Consider the following 22,163-nt stretch of genomic DNA (forward strand, 5'->3'; position numbering starts at 1 on the left):
TATCCTCAATTAGCCCCTCAATTCGAGTCCTTCTTTTAACCATAAGACATCTCCACAGAAATGTATAGCCTAAGGATTGCATGGTGACTGATTGGGTCTGTTAAACTGGTAAACTGGGAACTCTGGGTAAAAAACAAGGTAAAATCATGTCATCTGCAATTTTCAGGGCAAATAAAGAATGCCAGAGTTTCTGAATTGGAATTCTGAGTTGGATGACCGTTCAAAAAAATATCATCCCAGTCTGAGCTCGTTTTTTTAAAAGTTTCCAGTTGTCTTGAATGCACTGAAGTCGGAGTTGAATTCACCAGGCTACCTCTTATTTTTTAATTGGGCTACCTCCAACAAAGAAGCCCATGTCTATATTGATGTGAGAAATAGGCATCATCTACACAGTAATGGTGGCTGGCTGCGATATCAACTAGCCTAATAATTTTTGTAATAATGTGATATGCCTACTTTAGCTAAATCAACAAATGAAATGGATTAATCTGGCAATTAAAATATTTTTTACAAAATCATGTACATGTTTGTAAGGCGTTCATGGTGAGATCATTAATAATAAACTAAACAGACACTTAAACTAACCCTTAACACAGGTAGACGTTTTTAAGCAGTTCAACTGGCACAGGATGTGAACACTATGTCATGTGTCTGTGTCGTTAACAGTTTGATGCTGTAGAAAACAATTGGCTCCATTGACATCCATGTTAATTCATGGTGGTATTTTATGGCGCTAGGAAGACATTAGGTGACTTGGTAAGACGTATCAGTAGCTTCACGAGGCTTAATTCTGGCACTTATCACCCCCCAAACCTCCCCCCTCTGCACCGCTGCTTTGTTTCACAGGCAACATCACAACAGCATATATTTGACAAGGCAGTCTGCGTGTGTGTGACAGGCTGGCTGGCTGGGCTGGCCGCATCGGGGGCAGATACGATTTGTTTTTGTGATTACCGCATTGTTATTTTTCTCTGTTCGCTGCCATTTCCGGGTCGTAGAGTGGATAGCAGCTCAAGTCAGATTTGATGGTGATGTTGAGTACGTGTATCTGATTTGGCTAGGTCGAGGCCAGGAGCATCTTTAACAGCGTGGGAGTAGGATAGAGGGAGGGAAAGAGAGAAAAACCGCGTTGTCCGTATTGCGTCCGTCTGTCGCGCTCCGCGGTTGTGAATGGACTGCGCTCCCTCAGTGTTTATCTGCAGTCACTTCGAGTCGTTTCTGGAGGAAGATGGCGGACAGGGATGAGATGTTCTCACTCTCCACCTTTCACTCCCTCTCTCCTCCAGGCTGCAGGTAAGACATCAAACCCACAGACGGAGCAATGAAGGGTGGCTGGGCTGGTAGGCTATCCTCGAGCGCTCAATACTGAAGGGAGGAGGTGATACAGGCGGATGTGCGAGGATGGGGTGAACCGTTAGTATGTTTGCCAGTTTTGTTGATATTACCGCATTGTATTATTATCAACATGAGACATATAGGACTATTGAATGCTGATGATGCTGCTCTACGTCGTTATATAGGTGTATCACTACGTGCAGCGCGTAGCTGATGCTGTGTTGGTTGCTTATGTTTTTGTCTCTCGCTTGATGTGAGTTCGTTTAGAAAATACCCTTGAGCTATACACAACACATAACTGCCTTTAAGAGCAAAGGGGAGAGAGGAGGAATGTTCACAGAGAGGACAATATATAGATTTTTGGCGGTCATGTCGTTTGCCCGCCTGGCTGGCGCATTCTCCAGCTCAGATTCAATTACCTCAGAGGCGGAGGGAATGAGGCCCACGCCCTGTTGAGGCAAACAGCCCGAAATGGGTGCTGTGAGCTCAGTTACAATAGGCTATAAGATTACACTTTTGCTTTAATGTCAATAGCCACAATGTGTATCCACCTATTGTTGATTGGATAGTTTAACACTTCAGGTTTGTGTTCATGGTTTGGGGTGGTGGGGTGCTGCTTGAAAACACGTGAACCCTACAGGGCTGGTCATTATTTTGCTATAACATATTGCTATAACATAAGCATATACAATCCTTATCTAAACCCCAACCCCAAAACATTCCAAGTAAATGACAGAAACCAAAAATCTATATTTTCATTGTTTATTTAACAGAAATTCAGATTTGATGTGTGCAAAAATATGAACCCCTTCAGTCAATAGCTTGTGGCACCTCCATTAGCAGCGATAACTTGGAGTAAACGTCTCCTATAGCCAGTAATCAGTCCCTGACATCTGTTTTGAGGAATATTTGCCCAGTCCTTACAGAGCTCAGCCAAGTGAGTGAGGTTTGAGGGGTGTCTGGCATGAACTGCATTGCTTCAGGTCCTGCCACAGCATCTCGATTGGATTTTAGGTCAGGACTTTGACTTGGCCAATGCAAAACACAAATTGTCTTTCTCCTGAGCCATTCTTTGGTAGATTTCCTTGAATGCTTTGACTCATTGCCTTGTAGGAAGACCCATTTTCGTCCCAGCTGATGGCTTGATGTTCTGTTCAAGAATCTCCTGGTATACCTCAGAATTCATGGTTCCCTTAATGATGTGGATCATCCAAGTCCAGAGGAGGAAAAGCAGCCCCAGATCTTGACATTCCCACCACAATGCGTGACTGTTGGGATAAGGTTATTTTGGTGATAGACAGTGTTTTCGCCACCAAAAAGGTCAATTGGACTCTGGCAGTTAAGATGACCAGTTTGGTTCTTTTTTGCCAGTAGAGGCTTCTTCCTAACAACCCTCCCATTGTGATTCAGTGTTTTTCCTTGTTGAAGAATGCACAGTTACCTGATATGCAGCAAGGGAGGTCTGCAAATCTGTAAATTATATGTTTGGGTTGGCTTTTACCTGATTTATTATTGTTCTTGTGACTTTTGGGGATAATTTGGAAGGGAGTCCACTTCTAGACTGAATTGCTGTCATGTTAAATGCTCTCCATTTGTAAATTATTAGCCTCACAGTGGACTGAGTGCAAACCTTCTTTTGAGATGATTTTATAGCCTTCCCCAGACCGATGTGCTCTCATTACCCTCGTCCTGATGTCCTCTGGGATCTATTTTCCTCTCAGCATGGTGTGCTTTGCATTCACCTGAATGGGTAACACCAAACTGACCAGAGCTGTGTTCGAATACTCATACTAACCATACTATTTGTGATGTAAATTTTGTATATAGTATGGTTATTGGTCATAGTTAGTATACCAAAAGTTCCCGGATGACATACTAAATTAGCCAAAACATACATGTAGTGGACACTATTTCTATGCTTTTAGGGACCATAATGCAATTCTTCAGAAAATGGGCGTGTCATAACGTTTCAGATTTGAAGAAAATGGCGGAAAATATGCATGTGAAGTCCGTCGAGAGCGGATACAAATTCTTGCTTTAACTAATTATGACAAATGTTAAGAAAATGTTGAAACATTTAATCAAGTAATGCCTTTTCAAATAAGTCACGTTACACATTGTTGGCTGAATATGTGTTAGCTACGCTATCCTTATGAACAGCATAGCATTACAGCAGTATGTACTGGTATGTTAGCTAGTTACCTAACGTTAGTTGGCTACTAATACATTAAACTTTCCAGGCAGTATATTAACTACAGTTGAAGTCGCATGTTTACATACACCTTAGACAAATACATTTAAACTCAGTTTCACAGTTCCTGACATTTAATACTAGTAAAAATTCCCCATCTTAGGTCAGTTAGGATCACCACTTTATTTTAAGAATGTGAAATGTCACAATAATAGTAGAGAGAATTTATTTTTATTTCTTTCATCACTTTCCCAGTGGGTCAGAAGTTTACATACACTCAATTAGTATTTGGTAGCATTGCCTTTAAATTGTTTAACTTGTGTCAAACGTTTCAGGTAGGCTTCCACAATTTTCCCACAATAACTTGGGTGAATTTTTGGCCCATTCCTCCTGACAGCGCTGGTGTAACTGAGTCAGGTTTGTAGGCCTCCTTGCTCGCACACGTTTTTTCAGTTCTGCCCACATATTTTCTATGGTATTGAGGGTGTTGTGATGGCCACTCCAATACCTTGACTTTGTTGTCCTTAAGCCATTTTGCCACAACTTTTGAAGTATGCTTGGCATCATTGTCCATTTAACTTCATGACTGATGTCTTGAGATGTTGCTTCAATATATCCACATAATTTCCCTCCCTCGTGATGCCATCTATTTTGTGAAGGGCACCAGTACCTCCTGCAGCCAAGCACCCCCACAACATGATGCTGCCACCCCCGTGCTTCACGGTTGGAATGGTGTTCTTCAGCTTGCAAGCATCCCCCTTTTCCTCCAAACATAATGATGGTCATTATGGCCAAACAGTTCTATTTGTTTTAGAGGTTGACCGATTAATTAGGGCCGATTTCAAGTTTTCATAACAATCGGAAATCGGTATTTTTGAGCGCAGATTTGTATTTTTTATTTAATTTATTTTTTACACCTTTTATTTAATCTTTATTTAACTAGGCAAGTCAGTTAAGAACACATTCTTATTTTCAATGACAACCTTGGCGTGCCTAGGCCAACTGCCTCGTTCAGGGGCAGAAAGACAGATTTTCACCTTGTCAGCTCGGGGCAGCCAATCTTGCAGCCTTACAGTTAACTAGTCCAACGCAATAACGACCTGCCTCTCTCTCTCGTTGCACTCCACAAGGAGACTGCCTGTTACGCAAATGCAGTAAGCCAAGGTAAGTTAAACTTATCTTATAAAAAACAATCAATCATAATCACTAGTTAACTACACATGGTTGATGATATTACTAGATATGATCTATTATTTATCCTGTGTTGCATATAATCTGACTGAGCGGTGGTAGGCAGAAGCAGGCGCGTAAACATTCATTCAAACAGCACTTTCGTGCATTTTGCCAGCAGCTCTTCGTTGTGCGTCAAGCATTGCGCTGTTTATGACTTCAAACCTATCAACTCCCGAGATGAGGCTGGTGTAACCGAAGTGAAATGGCTGGCTAGTTTGCGCGCGCTAATAGCGTTTCAAACTTCACTCGCTCTGAGCCTTGGAGTGGTTGTTTCCCTTGCTCTGCATGAGTAACACTGCTTCAATGTGGTGGCTGTGATCGTTGTGTTGCTGGTTCGAGCCCAGGGAGGAGCGAGGAGAGGGACGGAAGCTATACTGTTACACTGGCAATACTAAAGTGCCTATAAGAACATCAAATAGTTAAAGGTTAATGAAATACAAATGGTATAGAGGGAAATAGTCCTATAATAACTACAACCTAAAACTTCTTACCTGGGAATATTGAAGACTCATGTTAAAAGGAACTACCAGCTTTCATATGTTCTCATGTTCTGAGCAAGGAACTGAAACGTTAGCTTTCTTACATAGCACATATTGCACTTTTACGTTCTTCTCCAATACTTTGTTTTTGCATTATTTAAACCAAATTGAATGATAATAATAATAATTATTGTAATAATAATAATAATAATAATAATAATAACAATAATTATTGTAATAATAATGTTTCATTATCTACTTGAGGCTAAATTGAATTTATTGATGTATTAAGTTAAAATAAGTGTTAATTCAGTATTGTCATTATTAAATACATTTAAAAAATTTTTTTTTTTAAATCGGCATCGGCTTTTTTGGCCCTCCAATAATCGGTATCGGCGTTGAAAAATCATACATCGGTTGACCTCTAATTTGTTTATATCAGACCAGAGGACATTTATTCAAAAAGTACGATCTTTGTATACAGTATGTTAGTATGGGTATTTGAACACAGCTCAGGTTTCTTAGTCCCGCTCAAACACTTTCCTAACTATCTCTCCTTTGATTGGTTCATTTGGTACCAAATTATTTCCCCACTGGATTCTACTTACCTACTTGATTTAATCAATGCAACCCTGGGTTCACTTATTTTTGCACCTGCACCAATTCTTTTAATGTTGTTTCTCTACTACACACATGATTTCCTGTACACCAACATATGGTATTGGTAAATATAGACCTGTTATGTCAGATCAAAAAGACTGGTTCTGATTAAATTAAGATTATGGTAGAAACTAAAATAAATCTGTAATTGCACAAGTGGTTCACATACTTTGAAGCAGCACAGTATAAGCTTAGTTTAACGCAGTATAGATCTACATGTGCGTTCTGTCAGGCATTTCTAGATTTGATGCATTCTTAAAGATGCAGCCTTCACCTCTATAATCCACTGTTAGGCTGTTGCCACATACATTTCTCTTCAATTGGAAAAACATTATAAAATATGACTAGGTGATAATATGAACAGAAATGTTAGATTATGATACTATTCTGTTTCAAAACCCATGAAGGAGCAGATTCAGTTATGGATCTAATATTAGACACATGTAGGTATTATTTTCAAATCAAAATCTGGATCCAGTTTATGCTGAAACTGTGTGTGTGTGAGGTCCTATCCCACTGGGCACACCATTTCAATGTGGATAATATTTGGTTGAGATGTTGATCAATGAGACATTGCTTTCAGAAAGTATTCATACCCCTTGACTTACTCCACATTGTGTTGTGTTACAGCCTGAATTCAAAATTGTTGAAAAAGTGCCTCACCCATCTACACACAATACCCCATAATGACAAAGTGAAAACATGTTTTTAGAAATGTTTGCTAATTTATAAATAATGAAATATCTCATTTACATAAGTATTCACACCCCTGAGTCAATACTTTGTAGAAACACATTGGCAGCGATTACAGCAGTGAGTATTTCTGGGTAAGTCTGTAAGAGCTTTCCACACCTGGATTTTGCAACATTTGCCCATTATTCTTTTCAAATTCTTCAAGCTCGGTCAAATTGGTTGTTGATCATTGCTAAACAACCATTTTCGGATCTTGCAATAGTAGTTTCAAGTAGATTTAAGTCAAAGCTGAAACTCGGCCACACAGGAACATTCATTGTCTTCTTGGTAAGCAACTCCAGTGTAGATTTGGCTTTGTGTTTTAGGTTATTGTCCTGCTGAAAGGTGAATTCATCTCCCAGTGTCTGGTGGAAAGCAGACTGAACCAGGTTTTCCTCTAGGATTGTGCCTGTGCTTAGCTCAATTCTGTTTTTTTTTATCCTAAGAGACTTTATGATTACAAGCATACCCATAACATGATGCAGCCACCACTATGCTTGTAAATATGGAGAGTGGTACTCAGTCATGTGTTGTATTGGATTTGCCCCAAACATAACACTTTGTATTCAGGACAAAAATGTATTTTTTGCAGTATTACTTTTAGAGGTCGACTGATTAAATCGGCATGGCCGATTTAAGGTTTTTATAACAATTGATAATCGGCATTTTTGGACGCCGATTAAGTTGCATGTCATGAGACTGTGTGGCAGACTGACCACCTGTTACGTGAGTGCCGCAAGGAGCCAAGGTAAGTTGCTAGCTAGCATTAAACTTATCTTATAAAAAATAAAAAAATCAATCGTAACATAATCACTAGTTAACTACACATGATTGATGATATTACTAGTTTAACTAGTTTGTCATGTGTTGCAAATGATCAATGCGGTGCCTGTTAAATTATCATCGAATCACAGCCTACTTCGCCAAACGAGTGATGATTTAACAAGCGCATTCGCAAAAACACTGTCGTTGCATCAATGTACCTAACCATAAACATCAATGCCTTTCTTAAAATCAATACACAACTATATATTTTTAAACCTGCATATTTACTTTAATTCATGTTAGCAGGCAATATATTAACTAGGGAATTTGTGTCACTTCTCTTGCATTCTGTGCAAGCGGAGTCAGGGTACATGCAGCAGTTTGGGGCGCCTGGCTCGTTACGAACTGTGAAGACCATTTCTTCCTAACCACAAAGACCGTAATTAATTTGCCAGAATTTTACATAATTATGACATAACATTGAAGGTTGTGCAATGTAACAGCAATATTTAGACTTATTGATGCCACCCATTTGATTAAATACAGAATGGTTCCGTATTTCACTGAAAGTATAAATGTTTTGTTTTCGAAATGATATTTTCTGTATTTGACCATTTTAATGACCTAAGGCTCGTATTTCTGTGTGTTTATTATATTATAATTAAGTCTAGAATTTGATAGAGCAGTCTGACTGAGCGGTGGTAGGCAGCAGCAGGCTCGTAAGCATTCATTCAAACAGCACTTTCCTGCATTTGCCAGCAGCTCTTAGCAATGCTTGAAGCACAGTGCTGTTTATGACTTCAAGCCTATTCACTCCCGAGATTAGGCTGGCAATACTAAAGTGCCTATAAGAACATCCAATAGTCAAATGTATATGAAATACAAAATGGTATAGAGAGAAATAGTCCTATAATAACTACAACCAAAAACTTCTTAACTGTGAATATTGAAGACTCATGTTAAAAGGAACCACCAGCTTTCATAAGTTCTCATGTTCTGAGCAAGGAACTTAAACGTTAGCTTTTTTAAATGGCATATATTGCACTTTTACTTTCTTCTCCAACACTGATTTTGCATTATTTAAACCAAATTGAACATGTTTCATTATCATTAATTATCATTTCATTATCATAATTCATCATTATTTATTTGAGACTAAAGACTGAAGTTTGAAATTCACTGCTCGACTGAGAGACCTTACAGATAATTGTATGTGTGGGGTACAGAGATGAGGTAGTCATTCAAAAATCATGTTAAACACTTATTGCACACAGTCCATGAAAGTCCATGAAACTTATTATGTGATTTGTTATGCAATTTTTTTTTACTCCTGAATTTATTTAGGCTTTTCATAACAAAAGGGTTGAATACTTAGTGACTCAAGACATTTTAGCTTTAGATAGTATTAATTTCAATTTTTTTCACAAAACATAATTACACTGACATTATGGGGTAATGTGTGTAGGTCAGTGTCAAAATAATATTTTATTTAATCGGTTTTAAATTCAGCCTGTGATACAAGAAAAGGTCAAGGGGTGTGAATACTTTCTGAAGGCACTCACCCACTCAAAAAGTCAGCCAAACATGAATTGAATTTTCAATGTTATCACTATTCTTTCAACCATTTAAAAGCACAACCAAATTCCATTGGAAAAGCAATGTCGGATTTTTGTTGTCACCAAAATGTCTATCAATGCGCTTTCAACCATGTAAAAGCACGGCAAAGTTCAAATGAAAATACAATATCAGATATTTTGTTCATTCCAACAACAGATTAATGTGTTATCGCTATGCTTCATCTAATAGCAGAACCAAATGACCTGGATTGCAGTTGAGATTATATTAAAAGTACATGATGCAAGTGATCAATTCCGTTCGTGGTTCTGCACAGATTATTACAGCAATTGCAAAGCGCTCCACAGACCTGTGACGACCTAAGCATGCTACCTTGAACCTGCACACTTTTTTATATAGTCCAATATTTACTTGTGTATTGAGGGATGGGGACAGTGTATAAACTGAGCAATATAATAGGATTCTGGTAGCAGCAGTTGTGATGTGTGTGGGTGTATGCATATGAGTGAGTGCATGTGTGCCAAGGTGCAGAGAATCCTAGCAGGTGGTCAGTCCAGTTCAAGTGTACAGCAGTCTGATGGCGTGTAGATAGAAATGGTCTCCGAGTCTGTTGGTATCAACCTGTTGGTGTCAGTATTTCTTCCTATATGTTTACATAAGAAGAAAAGTATACAGTAACTGCAAAATGTGGCCATGGATGTGTTACTCATTTTAAGGATGAATGTTACATTAATTTGTAAGATAGCCTTAACTCGAGGCTTTTTGCTGTATTACGCAAGTAATATTGAATTGTATTTGGTTGACAATACAACCAAATATCAACATTTGAGATATTTAGATATACGTACTGCTTGGATAGTTCAATCTGAGCCACTGGCTTAATCCTATTCTTAAACTTGTTGGGAGACGTGAATCCAACATATAATTTGTTAACTTGTCGACAAGTTAGTGTATTTATTATGTTGTACTCCCTGACGAAGGCCATGCAGCCAAAACGTGTCATTTTTAAAACTTTGTTTCCATTGAACATGCCATACAAATGAAGGCATTTTGATTAATTATGAGGAGTGCCTTGTTCCTTTCTTTTTGATGACCGATTTACACCTTTTATCAAAGTGTACCTTCTGTCTACCAACACCTACTATTGTGTACCTTAGCAGCGCTTCCCTTCTTTTTTTCAACACTTTTTTTCCCCTGCAGGCTATTTATTATATTTCAAAAGTGACATTGATTTGTGTTTCAATGCAACCAAATATCAACATTTGAAGGATATCTATCTTCTACTTGGATAGTTCCATCTGTGCCACTTACTGGCTGGCTTTAATTCCAGTCTGTCTACAAATTTAATCAATTACATGTTGGATTCATCATATGCTGGTCTCCATCTCAACCAAAAATCTATGTTAAAGAATAGGACTAAATAAAATCAAACTTGAAATGCACTTTAAATAAAGTTTGATTTGATTTATACCTATTCCTTAATTAAAAATGTTGGAGTGATTTGAATGATTTGAAGCCAACATATCAATTATTAATTTGTAGACAAAGTGCAATTAAATCCAGACTAAGTCAGTGATACAGATGCATCTTCTGCTTGGATAGTTCCATCTCCTTCAAATGTTATTTGGTTGCGTTGACAACCAAACACAATTCAATATCATGACATTTTAAATCAACCAGAGCTTGAAACCTTAGGCCAATTGTATTGTCTATTTTATGTTGAATTGAAACAATAGCGGTTGATGACATTGCAAATGCTATATAGGCTGAAATAGCATCGTTGATAATATGAGTGATAAAGTATGGTCACATTTCATTTGATCTGTTAAACCTACCCTTTGGAATGACTTCAATAGCAACAGTGAATCAACTTAGTTTAAGTGGAGATCTCTCAACAATGATTCTCATGATATCTCATTGGTAATAGTCTGTCAAATTTCATAGCTATGCAGGACTGGGATTGGTTAAAACCCTGGATGGAAGGCCAAATGGTAGCTGTAAATCAATTCTCCAGTAGGGGGTGCTGTCTAGCCTAATGTTTTTTTTCTGATTGTGGATATGACATAGAAGATCTGTTTTTTATAGGTAAAAATTCAAACATATTTTGTTAATGTAGTTTACATGATGACAGAATCCTGTGATTGAAATTTCACCCTTAAAACAACAGTTGATGATTTTTATAATTACTTTTTCAAATCCAATGTATTTTTAAAAAGATTCCACATCACATAAGGTTGACAAATTACGCTGACATATTGATTCAACCAGTTTTTGCCCAGTGGGATGAGTCATTAGTCATCTACATCACCAGGAATCTCTTACAGAAAGATAAAGTGGGAGTGGAGCTGAAAGAAGCCACCCCCCCTTTTGATGATTAGAATTTAGAAGAATACACAGGACTAATTCTATTGTTCATTCTATTCTAAGGCTGCTCCTCCTGAGTGGAGTTCTGGAATCATGAGTGGAGTTGGACTCTTTAGAGACCTGGCAGCGCTAGATTCACCTCCCAGAATTGAGAGCTAGCTACACACTTAGAAAAAAGGGTTACGAAAGGGTTCTTTAGTTGTCCCCATAGGATAACCCTTTTTGGTTCCAAGCGTTCTACCTGGAACCTAAAGTGGTTTTGCCTGAAACCCGAAAGGGTTCTTCAAAGGGTGCTCCTATGGGGACAGCCGAAGAACCCTTTTAGGTTCTAGATAGAAAAAAAGGAGCTAAGAGTGTAGACTGCAATCCCATTAGCAACACACATGCCACGCCTTGGGCTGTTACAGTGGCCGTGTTACTGCCACATCTGCGTTGATGAGTCATGACCGCAGTCAAATTCCATGTGATTGTTTAGTCATGGTAACTAGGCTTCTCAAACTGTGCTCTGATGCCGCTGATGGACAATAGTAGGCTATCAAATGGCCTGGTAGTCACTAATGGCATCACCACTGGCCTGGTAGTCTGCGCTCCTGTAATCCTCTAATCACTCTGACATCAATACAAATGCATTCGAAAATCAAATCGAACACTTCATGAGCTCATGTTGCGCAAAATTTACTATAGGCTATGCAATTGCGTGAGAACAGAGTTTTGATGGCCTCTCTTAAAAAGAGGATACTAACAGCTTTCTATACGCTAAATGTATTTCTCAACAATCCTAATACTAAGCACATTGCTTTGCTTTACAATCGGAGTAGCCTGCCTACCTGGCTGGCATGAAAATGAACCGTGGGAATGGCGTCCGCCATTCGCTATTTAAGTGCATACATGACTTATTTCCCCTGCCCCTCTTCCAACAGGAGCATAATAATGGCCCATTCTAAATTTAACATAGTCTTTACATATACTAAATAATGTGTGAAATTAGTTTTGATTTAGATTAGTCTGATGGGTGACAATATCACCTGTGAATGATGCTCAGTGTGTGTAGTCTAACATGCTGACGAGAGCGAGAGTGCGTGTGTCCGAGTGCGCCATCGCCGGATGTTGATTTTTGTCCACCTACATCAGGCTCAATCAGGACACACAGGTTTAAATTTCAAAACCAACTCTGAAACTATATTAATTTGGGACAGGTCGAAAGCGTTAAACATGTATGGCAATTTAGATGGCTATCTTGCTGTTGCTTGCTAATTTGTCCTGTGATATGAACATTGGGTCGTTATTTTACCTGAAATGCACAAGTTCCTCTACTCTGACAATTATTCCACAGATAAAATGGTCAACTGAGTTCATTTGTAGTAATTTCTCCTCCTTCAGGCTTCTTCTTTGGACTTTATATGGTGGTTGGCAACCAACTTTATGGTATTTTACCACAACCAACTGGACTGGAGTGTGGACCTCAGTTCATCTTTCAAACACCTACGTGGGTATATGCTCCTAAAAACCAATGAGGAGATGGGAGAGACGGGACTTGCATTGTGTCAAGTGTCACAAATAGAACCAAGTTCTATTTTAGCACCTGGCTATGCCTCACGAGCAATGTCAATGCAACAATTCAATTACCTGTATGTGTACATTCATTTTGCAATGCTCATGCACGCAACATAGGTATTGTGGTCAACCTGTTTGGTTACTTTGCTGTTGTCACTAGTTACCACAGCTACAAAGTCAAAATCGATATCGTAAAAACGCAACATGCTGACCACACTGCCCGCGTCGCTTTGAGAATCACAACATAGGGTACAAAATCTGTTCTAGCTTTTAAAGGGGCAGTAGCCAACCTTGGATGTACAATTTAAGGCTCTCCAAAGGGTGGTGCGGTCTGCCCAACACATTACCGGGGGCAAACTGCCCGCCCTTCAGGGCACCTACAGCACCCGATGTGACAGGAAGGCCAAAAAGATCAACAAGGACATCAACCACCTGAGCCACTGCCTGTTCACCCCGCTGTCAGTACAGCTGCATCAAAGCTGGGACTGAGAGACAGAAGCCGTTTTTCAATCTTAAGGCCAGCAGACTGTTAAACAGCCTTCACTAACACAATATAGGCATAGACTAGAAATCACTGGCCACTTTAAGGAATTGAACACTAGTCGCTTTAATAATGTTTACAGATCTGGCATTACTCATATATGTATATACTGTATTCTAAACTATTCTACGGTATCAGTCTGTTCCGCTCTGACATCGCTCGTCCATACAGTTGAAGTCGGAAGTTTACATACACCTTAGCCAAATACATTTAAACTCAGTTTCACAATTTCTGGACATTTAATCCTGGTAAGAATTCCCTGTCCTAGGTCAGGTAGTATCACCACTTTATTTTAAGAATGTGAAATGTCAGAAGAGAGAGTAATTAATTTCAGCTTTTATTTCTTATTTCACATTCCCAGTGCGTCAGAAGTTTATATACACTCAATTAGTATTTGGTAGCATTGCCTTTAAATTGTTTAACTTGGGTCAAATGTTTCATGTAGCCTTCCACAAGCTTCCCACAATAAGTTGGGTGAATTTTGGCCCATTCCTCCTGACAGAGCTTGTGTAACTTAGCGTGTGCGAGCAAGACCTACAAACCTTTTTCAGTTCTGCCCACACATTTTCTATGGTATTGAGGTAAGGGTTTGTGATTGTCACTCCAATACCTTGACTTTGGTGTCCTTAAGCCATTTTGCCACAACTTTGGAAGTATGCTTGGGGTCATTGTCTATTTGGAAGACCCATTTGCGACCAAGCTTTAACTTCCTGACTGATGTCTTGAGATGTTGCTTGACACGTTCTTTTCAACACCGATACTGATTATTGGAGGACCAAAAAAAGCAAATACTGATAAATAGGCCAATTTATATAAATTACAAATATATATTTGTAATAATGACAATTACAACAATATTGAATGAACAATGAACCCTTCTATTTTAACTTAATATAATACATACATAAAATCTATTTAGTCTCAAATAAATAATGAAACATGTTCAATTTGGTTTAAATAATGCAAAATCACAGTGTTGGAGAAGAAAGTAAAAATGCAATATGTGCCATGTAAAATGAAAAGCAATCGTTTAAGTTCCTTGCTCAGAACATGAGAACATATGAAAGCTGGTGGTTCAATATTGCCAGATAACAAGTTTTAGGTTGTAGTTATTATATGAATTATGACGCGTCGACTATTTCTCTCTCTACCATTTGTATTTCATATACCTTTGACTATCGGATGTTCTTATAGGCACTTTAGTATTGCCAGCCTAATCCCGGGAGTTGATAGGCTTGAAGTCATAAACAGCGCTGTGCCTCAAGTATTGCTAAGAGCTGCTGGAAAAACGCAGGAAAGTGCTGTTTGCATGAATGCATACGAGACTGCTGCTGCCTACCATCACTCAGTCAGATTGCTCTATCAAATCATAGACTTAATGAACACACAGAAATACAAGCCTTTGGTCATTAATATGGTAAAATCCAGAAACTATAATTTCGAAAACAAAATGTTTATTCCTTCAGTGAAATACAGAACCATTCCTTATTTTATCTAACGTGTGTTATGTAAAATTTCGGCAAATTAATTACGGTCTCTGTTAGGAAGAAACACAGTTTGCAATGAGCCAGGCGGACCAAACTGTTGCATATACCCTGACTCTGCTTGCATTGAACGCAAGAGGAGTGACACAAATTTCCTAGTTAATATTGCCTGCTAACATGCATTTATCTTAATTAAAATATGCAAGTTTAAAAATATACTGCTGTGTATTGATTTTAATAAAGCCATTGGTGTTTATGGTTAGGTACATTTGTGCAACGAATGTGCTTTTTCGTGAATGCGCTTTTGTTAAATCATCAACCGTTTGGCAAAGTTGAAGTAGGCTGTGATTCGATACATTTAACAGGCACGGCATTGATTATATGCAACTCAGGACAAGCTAGTTAACTACAGTACACATGGTTGATATTACTAGTTTAACTAGTGGTTATGTGAAGATTGATTTGTTTATTTTACAAGATAAGTTTAATGCTAGCTAGCAACTTATCTTGGCTCATTGCCGCCACAAGGTCCTTTTGACGCTGCAAGCGCGTAACAGGTGGTCAGCCTGCCATGCAGTTTCCTCATGGATTGCAATGTAATCGGCGTCCAGAAAAGGCAGATTACCGATTGTTATGAAATTGGACCTAATTAATCGGCCATGTCTACCTCTAGACCGTATGTACATATCCCAACCAGAAGCTATGGGTTACAGGCAACAACCACACCGAGCTAAAGACTAGAGCTGCTTTCAAGGAGCGGAACACTAATCCGGACGCTTATAAGAAATCCCGCTATGCATTTACACAAACTATCAAATAGGCAAAGGACTAAGATTGAATTCTACTACACTGGCTCTGACGTTCGTCAGATGTGGCAGGGCTTGAAAACTATGACTCCAACACCATCATTAAGTTTGCTGATGACACAACAGTGGCAGGCGTGATCACCTACAACGATGAGACACCCTATAGGGAGGAGGTCAGACAACAACCTCTCCCTCAATGTGAGCAAGACAAAGGAGCTGATCATGGACTACAGGAAAAGGTGGGCCAAACAGGCACCCATTAACATCGATGGGACTGAAGTGGAGCGGGTCGAGAGTTTCAGGTTCCTTGGTGTCCACATCACCATCTAACTAACATGGTCCAAACACACCAAGACAGTTGTGAAGAGGGCACAACAACACATTTCTGCCTTCAGGAGACTGAAAAGATTTGGCATGGGTCCCCAGATCCTCAAAGTTATACAACTGCACCATCGAGCACTGATTGCATCACCGCCTGGTATGAAAACTGCTCGGAATTTGAGCGTAAGGCGCTACAGAGGGTAGTGCGTACGTCCCAGTACATCACTGGGGCCAATCTTCCTGACATCCAGGACCTACACTACTGTTAAAAAGTTTGGGGTCACTTAGAAATGTCCTTGCTTTTGAAAGAAAAACACTTTTTCATCCATTAAAATAATATCAAATTGATCAGAAATACAGTGTAGACATTGTTAATGATGTAAATTACTATTGTAGCTGGAAACGTCAGATGTTTTTTTATTTTTATGGAATATCACATTTATCAGCAACCATCACTCCTGTGTTCCAATGGCACGTTGTGTTAGCTAATCCAAGTTTATAATTTTAAAAGGCTAATTGATCATTAGAAAACCCTTTTTCAATTATGTTAGCACAGCTGAAAACCGTTGTTCTGATTAAAGAACCAATAAAACTGTCCTCCTTTAGACTAGTTGAGTGTCTGAAGCATCAGCATTTCTGGGTTTGATTACAGGCTCAAAATGGCCAGAAACAAATAACTTTCTTCTGAAACTCATCAGTCTATTCTTGTTCTGAGAAATGAAGGCTATTCCATGTGAGAATTTTCCAAGAAACTGAAGATCTCATACAACGCTGTGTACTACTCCCTTCACAGAACAGGGCAAACTGGCTTTAACCAGAATAGAGAGGAGTGGGAGGCCCCAGTGCACAACTGAGCAAGAGGACAAGTACATTAGTGTCTAGTTTGAGAAACAGACGCCTCACAAGTCCTCAACTGGCAGCTTCATTAAATAGTACCCACAAAACACCAGTCTCAATGTCAACAATGAAGAGGCGACTCCGGGATGCTCAGTTCCTCTGTCCAGTGTCTGTGTTCTTTTGCCCATCTTAATCTTTTCTTTTTATTGGCCAGTCTGAGATATGGCTTTTTCATTGCAACTCAGCCTAGATGTCTAATGTTAACATAATTGGAGATAGTTTGTACACACAGTGATATCAGCGACAACAGTCCTGTAAGTTGCTTTTTTTTATTACAGTAAGGAGAGTTCACAAAGGCCTAAATAGTTTCTTTTCAGACAGCAATTCATATTGGATGACATCCCAAATAATTTCCCTGTATCACATTGTAGGCTGCTGCTGGTCAGGAGCTCTGTGTGTGTGTTTATGATCTAGCCATGATTTCTGATTTAGCACTATTACGGTATGCAATTTTGCCCAGTTAGACAATGATCTAGTTTTACGTTTCCACCTTTTTGATGTTTTTTCTGACACTGCTTCACAGTAGTTCTGTATACATCTGTATTAAGCCCTGTCTGGAATGTCCTGTCCTCACTAGAAAACCTGCATTGCAGCATTCTGAGCCTTACAAAAGTATCTTACTAATGGAGTAGATAGCTGAGCTTCTGTTGTAACTAATGGACCACAGTTATACAGATGGTTTATAGAAAACAAGATGATGAGCTCATGAACTGTTGTCTGCAAACTGGGGGGGGGGGTAATGGCTGAACTCCTCTGTCTGCTTAGAGAGCAAAGCAAAATATGGAGGATATGTGGGTTCTTGTGTCTGGTGAGTGAGGCACAGAACGAAATAGTGATGGGTCATATCTCAGAGCAGTCGTCCCCAGGGTCGGAGCACTCTGTGTGGGCATCACTCAGAGATATGCTCACCTCCTGAAGGGTGGTGGTCAGGTACATGAGGACTGGAGGTGAAATCACAAATGTGTGTGTTTGTGTGTAGGTGTGTGTGTACTATGTGTAAATATTAACGGTCTCCCTCCCGTTCTTCCAGGCCTTCCCATGACATCAGTCTGGAGGAGTTTGATGATGAGGATCTGTCTGAAATCACAGATGACTGTGGAATAGGACTCAACTACGACTCTGATCCATACGAGAAGGTGGAACACGCATACACATGCAAGCATACAGATGCACACACATACACAAACCCACAGGCACATACATACACCAATGTAATGTAGTGAAACAGCATGTCTGTAATTAATAACTTTTCTGGGGGCTATTCTGCTCTCATCAATAAATAGATTAGCTTGCAGACGACTTCAAACTACTGTCGTGTAAACTAAAGTACAGATAGAAAACAAAGGTCTTCCTACAAATTTGAAGCAAAGCACCTTGGCTGTCAATCTGTTTGGGTTTCTTTGTGTGGCTGTGTGTGTCTCTGCCAACACATGGTGCTCAGGGCTTTGAGAGAGAGAGAGAGAGAGAGAGAGAGAGAGAGAGAGAGAGAGAGAGAGAGAGAGAGAGAGAGAGAGAGAGAGAGAGAGAGAGAGAGAGAGAGAGAGAGAGAGAGAGAGAGAGAGAGAGAGAGAGAGAGAGAGAGAGAGAGAGAGAGAGAGAGAGAGAGAGAGAGAGAGAGAGAGAGAGAGAGAGAGAGAGAGAGAGAGAGAGAGAGAGAGAGAGAGAGAGAGAGAGAGAGAGAGAGAGAGAGAGAGAGAGAGAGAGAGAGAGAGAGAGAGAGAGAGAGAGAGAGAGAGAGAGAGAGAGAGAGAGAGAGAGAGAGAGAGAGAGAGAGAGAGAGAGAGAGAGACTCCCCGGTATAGCCATTGGAGGTGATAACTGCCAATTTGTGTGTACTCTGCTCATCTCTTATATAAGCGGCAGTGTAACTTGCTGTTAATACCTGTGTTACCAGAGCTCATCACATTAGTGACCTTATACTAAGCTCAGTCCTGCCCTATCATTTCCATCCTATCAACATCAGTTCCAGCATCAGAGTAGAATATGAATGGTACTGTACTGTACAACTCAAATCCCCTCTTAGTGACCGAGCTCTGGAGATAATCCACAGACCTGAACTACTGGAGAAGCACTGTGTCTGCTTCCTCTCTCTCTATCTCTCTGTTTCCCTCTTTAATTATTTATCTGTCACCCCTTTCTCTCATTCCCTCTATCTCTCTCCCCATTTTCACTCTCCCTCCCCCCTCTCTCTCTTCTGAGGGATGTGAATGTTTTATGTGGCTTTGAGCCATAGCTGCAGAAAAGGGTGAATAACCCAGTGCAGTTTGCTGCTATGCAGAGACAGTCCTCCCGCATCATCCCTTTCCACCTTCTCTCCTCCCTCCCTCTCTCTCTCCTCTCCCCTGACTGCTCATTCCTTCATTAGCTGCTTTGCAGAGCTCTGTTCAGAGAGATCCTACCTTCAACCCCCTTCTTTTTACCTCAATTCCTCCTCTTCCCCATAAGATATGTTTTTGCTTCTGCCTCATTAATCCCACAACAACAAAAAAACTGGGCAATTGAGTTATATTTCTTCAGTCACATGCAAAGTTCTTTCTACAAAGCAATTTGTCAGTGTGTAGAGACGACCCGGGCCTACAACCTCAGAAAGCAAGTTAAGGGAAACACTTTTATCCTTGCAATCAAACGCAGATCACCCAATGGAACAAACAGGCCCTGACTGCTCAGTCCACAGATGTGTGGGTGTATGCCAGAGACAGTGTCACTCTTTGTTATGTTACATCATCAAACCCACCCCCACCAAGTCGCCCAGCCCCAAAGGAACTAATCCTGCTGACTTCGGACTGACACTCTGGATTAAGAACAGAGCTGGAGAGTGGTGTGTGTGTGTGTGTGTGTGTGTGTGTGTGTGTGTGTGTGTGTGTGTGTGTGCGTGTGTGTTTGTTTTATGTATTTGATTGGGTGTTTGTCATCAGCCCATTAAGCCTCTTTCACACAGTTAAATGGTTTCTGTTTGTTTATACATGTGCCTGTATTTATATGTGTGCTGTATGTGTGTGTGATAAAGCACTGAAATAATTTTGTAGAGGTCATCTTTTAGCACTTTCTTTGATCTTCAAGGCTGACAACCAATCAGAAAAGTGGGATTATCCCTCTGCCCAATCCCCATCTCTGATTAATAACCATTCATTGTTCACTTCCTAATCTGCATACCCCTTTCAAGATTAGGCTTGGCTCCCTTTGAGTTACACGCACACACACGCACATCCACCCATACCATCATAAACTGACTTAAACTGATTATGTCCCGGAGCAGAGATATTAGTCTTCAATCATTGGATTTTTTTAATATACCAGAAAGGGCATTTCTTGGAGAGAAGATTTAAATGTTTAAAATGTGATAATGTTTTTACAACCTGTCTGTAGGGCTCTGAGACAGGATTTTACAAGCCCACGCCTCCATCCATACTATTGGTGTAAACCGCTGCAGTTACTAATGTATTTTTGAAGATGACCCAGAATGCTTTGAGAAGGAGGAAAACAGATGTTTTCATGCGTGTAATTAATTTTTTTGACTTGGTTGAACTGTAGTAAGCTGCGACACACACACACACAGAGTACCAGTCAATAGTTTGGACACACCTACTCATTACAGGGTTTTTATTAATTTTTGCTTTATTTTGACTATTCTCTACATTGTAGAATAGTAGTGAAGACATAAAAACTATAAAGTAACACATATGGAATCATGTAGTAACCAAAGTGTTAAATGAAAATATATTTCAGATTCTTCAAAGTAGCCACCCTTTGCCTTGTTGAAAGCTTTGCACTGTTGGCATTCTCTCCATCAGGATCATGACGTAGTCACCTGGAATGCCTTGTTAGTGTAATTTCTTTCCTTAATGCGTTTGAGCCAATCAGGTGTGTTGTGACAAGGTAGGGGGGTATACAGAAGATGGTCTTTTACAAAAAAGGGCTAAGTCCACAATATGGCAAGAACAGCTCAAATCAGCAAAGAGAAACAACAGTCCATCATTAATTTAAGACTAGGTCAGTCAATCTGGAAAACTTCAAGGACTTTGAAAGTTTCTTCAAGTGCAGTCGCAAAAACCGTCAAGCGCTATCATAAAACTGGCTCTCGTGAGGACCGCCACAGGGCAGGAAAACCTAGAGTTACCTCTACTGCAGAGGATAAGTTCATTAGAGTTTCCAGCTTCAGAAATTGCAGCCCAAATAAATGCTTCACAGAGTTCAAGTAACAGACACATCTCAACATCAATTGTTCAGAGGAGACTCCGTGAATCAGGCCTTCATGGTCAAATTCTGCAAAGAAACCATTAATAAAGGACACAAATAAGCAGAAGAGTTGCTTGGGCCAAGAAACATGAGTCCAAATTTGAGATTTTTGGTTCCAACCGCTGTGTCTGTGAGACGCAGAGTAGGTGAACAGATGGATGATATTTGCATTGTGTGGTTCTCACCATTAAGCAAGGAGGAGGTGTGGGGGTGCATTGCCGGTGACACTGTCAGTGATTTACTTAGAATTCAAGGCACACTTAACCAGAATGGCTACCACAGCATTCTGCAGCGATACGCCATCCCATCTGGTTTGTGCTTAGTGGGACTATCATTTGTTTTTCAACAAGGCAATGACCCAACACACCTCCAGGCTGTGTAAGGGCTATTTGACCATGAAGGAGAGTGATGGAGTGCTACATCATATGGCCTCCACAATCACCCAACCTCAACCCAATTGCGTTGGACTGCAGAGTGAAGGAAAAGCAGCCAACAAGTGCTCAGCATTTGTGGGAATTCCTTCAAGACTGTTGTAAAAGCATTCCAGGTGAAGCTGGTTCAGAGAATACCAAGAGTGTGCAAAGCTGTCATCAAGGCAAAGGGTGGCTATATTTTGATTTGTTTAACACTTTTTTTGGTTACTACATGATTCCATGTGTTATTTCATAGTGTTGATGTATTCACTATTATTCTACAGTGTAGAAAATTGTAAAAATAAAGAAAAACCTTGTAATGAGTACATGTAGAGGTAAACTTTTGAATGTTACTGTACACACATAAATAATCAACCTAGGAATGGTTAATTTCCCCATTACGCACAAAGAAGCAATTCCAATTCTGTTATTCCTAATGTTGACATTCTGAATATCATGATGATGATTTTTACTGACTTTGGTCCTCCCACATGTCCTCACTGTCATTCCTATGCAGATGGAGAGGAGAGAACACTGGCCTATATTTTCCATAATGCTTCAGTGAAGAGAAAAGGGA

The 22,163-nt window shown here is 39.8% G+C and overlaps 1 protein-coding gene across 1 annotated transcript in view; it reads left to right on the top strand.

Moving 5' to 3' along the window:
• Positions 1-793: 793 nt before the first annotated feature.
• LOC112245188 (C-Jun-amino-terminal kinase-interacting protein 2-like) overlaps positions 794-22,163 on the top strand; it is a 40,676-nt gene continuing 19,306 nt past the window's right edge. Inside the window, 2 exon segments of the mRNA XM_024413181.2 lie at positions 794-1,293; positions 17,968-18,073. Coding sequence (XP_024268949.2) covers positions 1,229-1,293; positions 17,968-18,073 — 171 coding nt within the window. The 5' untranslated portion in view covers positions 794-1,228.

The sequence above is a fragment of the Oncorhynchus tshawytscha genome, linkage group LG06, assembly GCF_018296145.1.
Source record: "Oncorhynchus tshawytscha isolate Ot180627B linkage group LG06, Otsh_v2.0, whole genome shotgun sequence".
In the NCBI taxonomy this organism is placed as follows: Eukaryota; Metazoa; Chordata; class Actinopteri; order Salmoniformes; family Salmonidae; genus Oncorhynchus; species Oncorhynchus tshawytscha.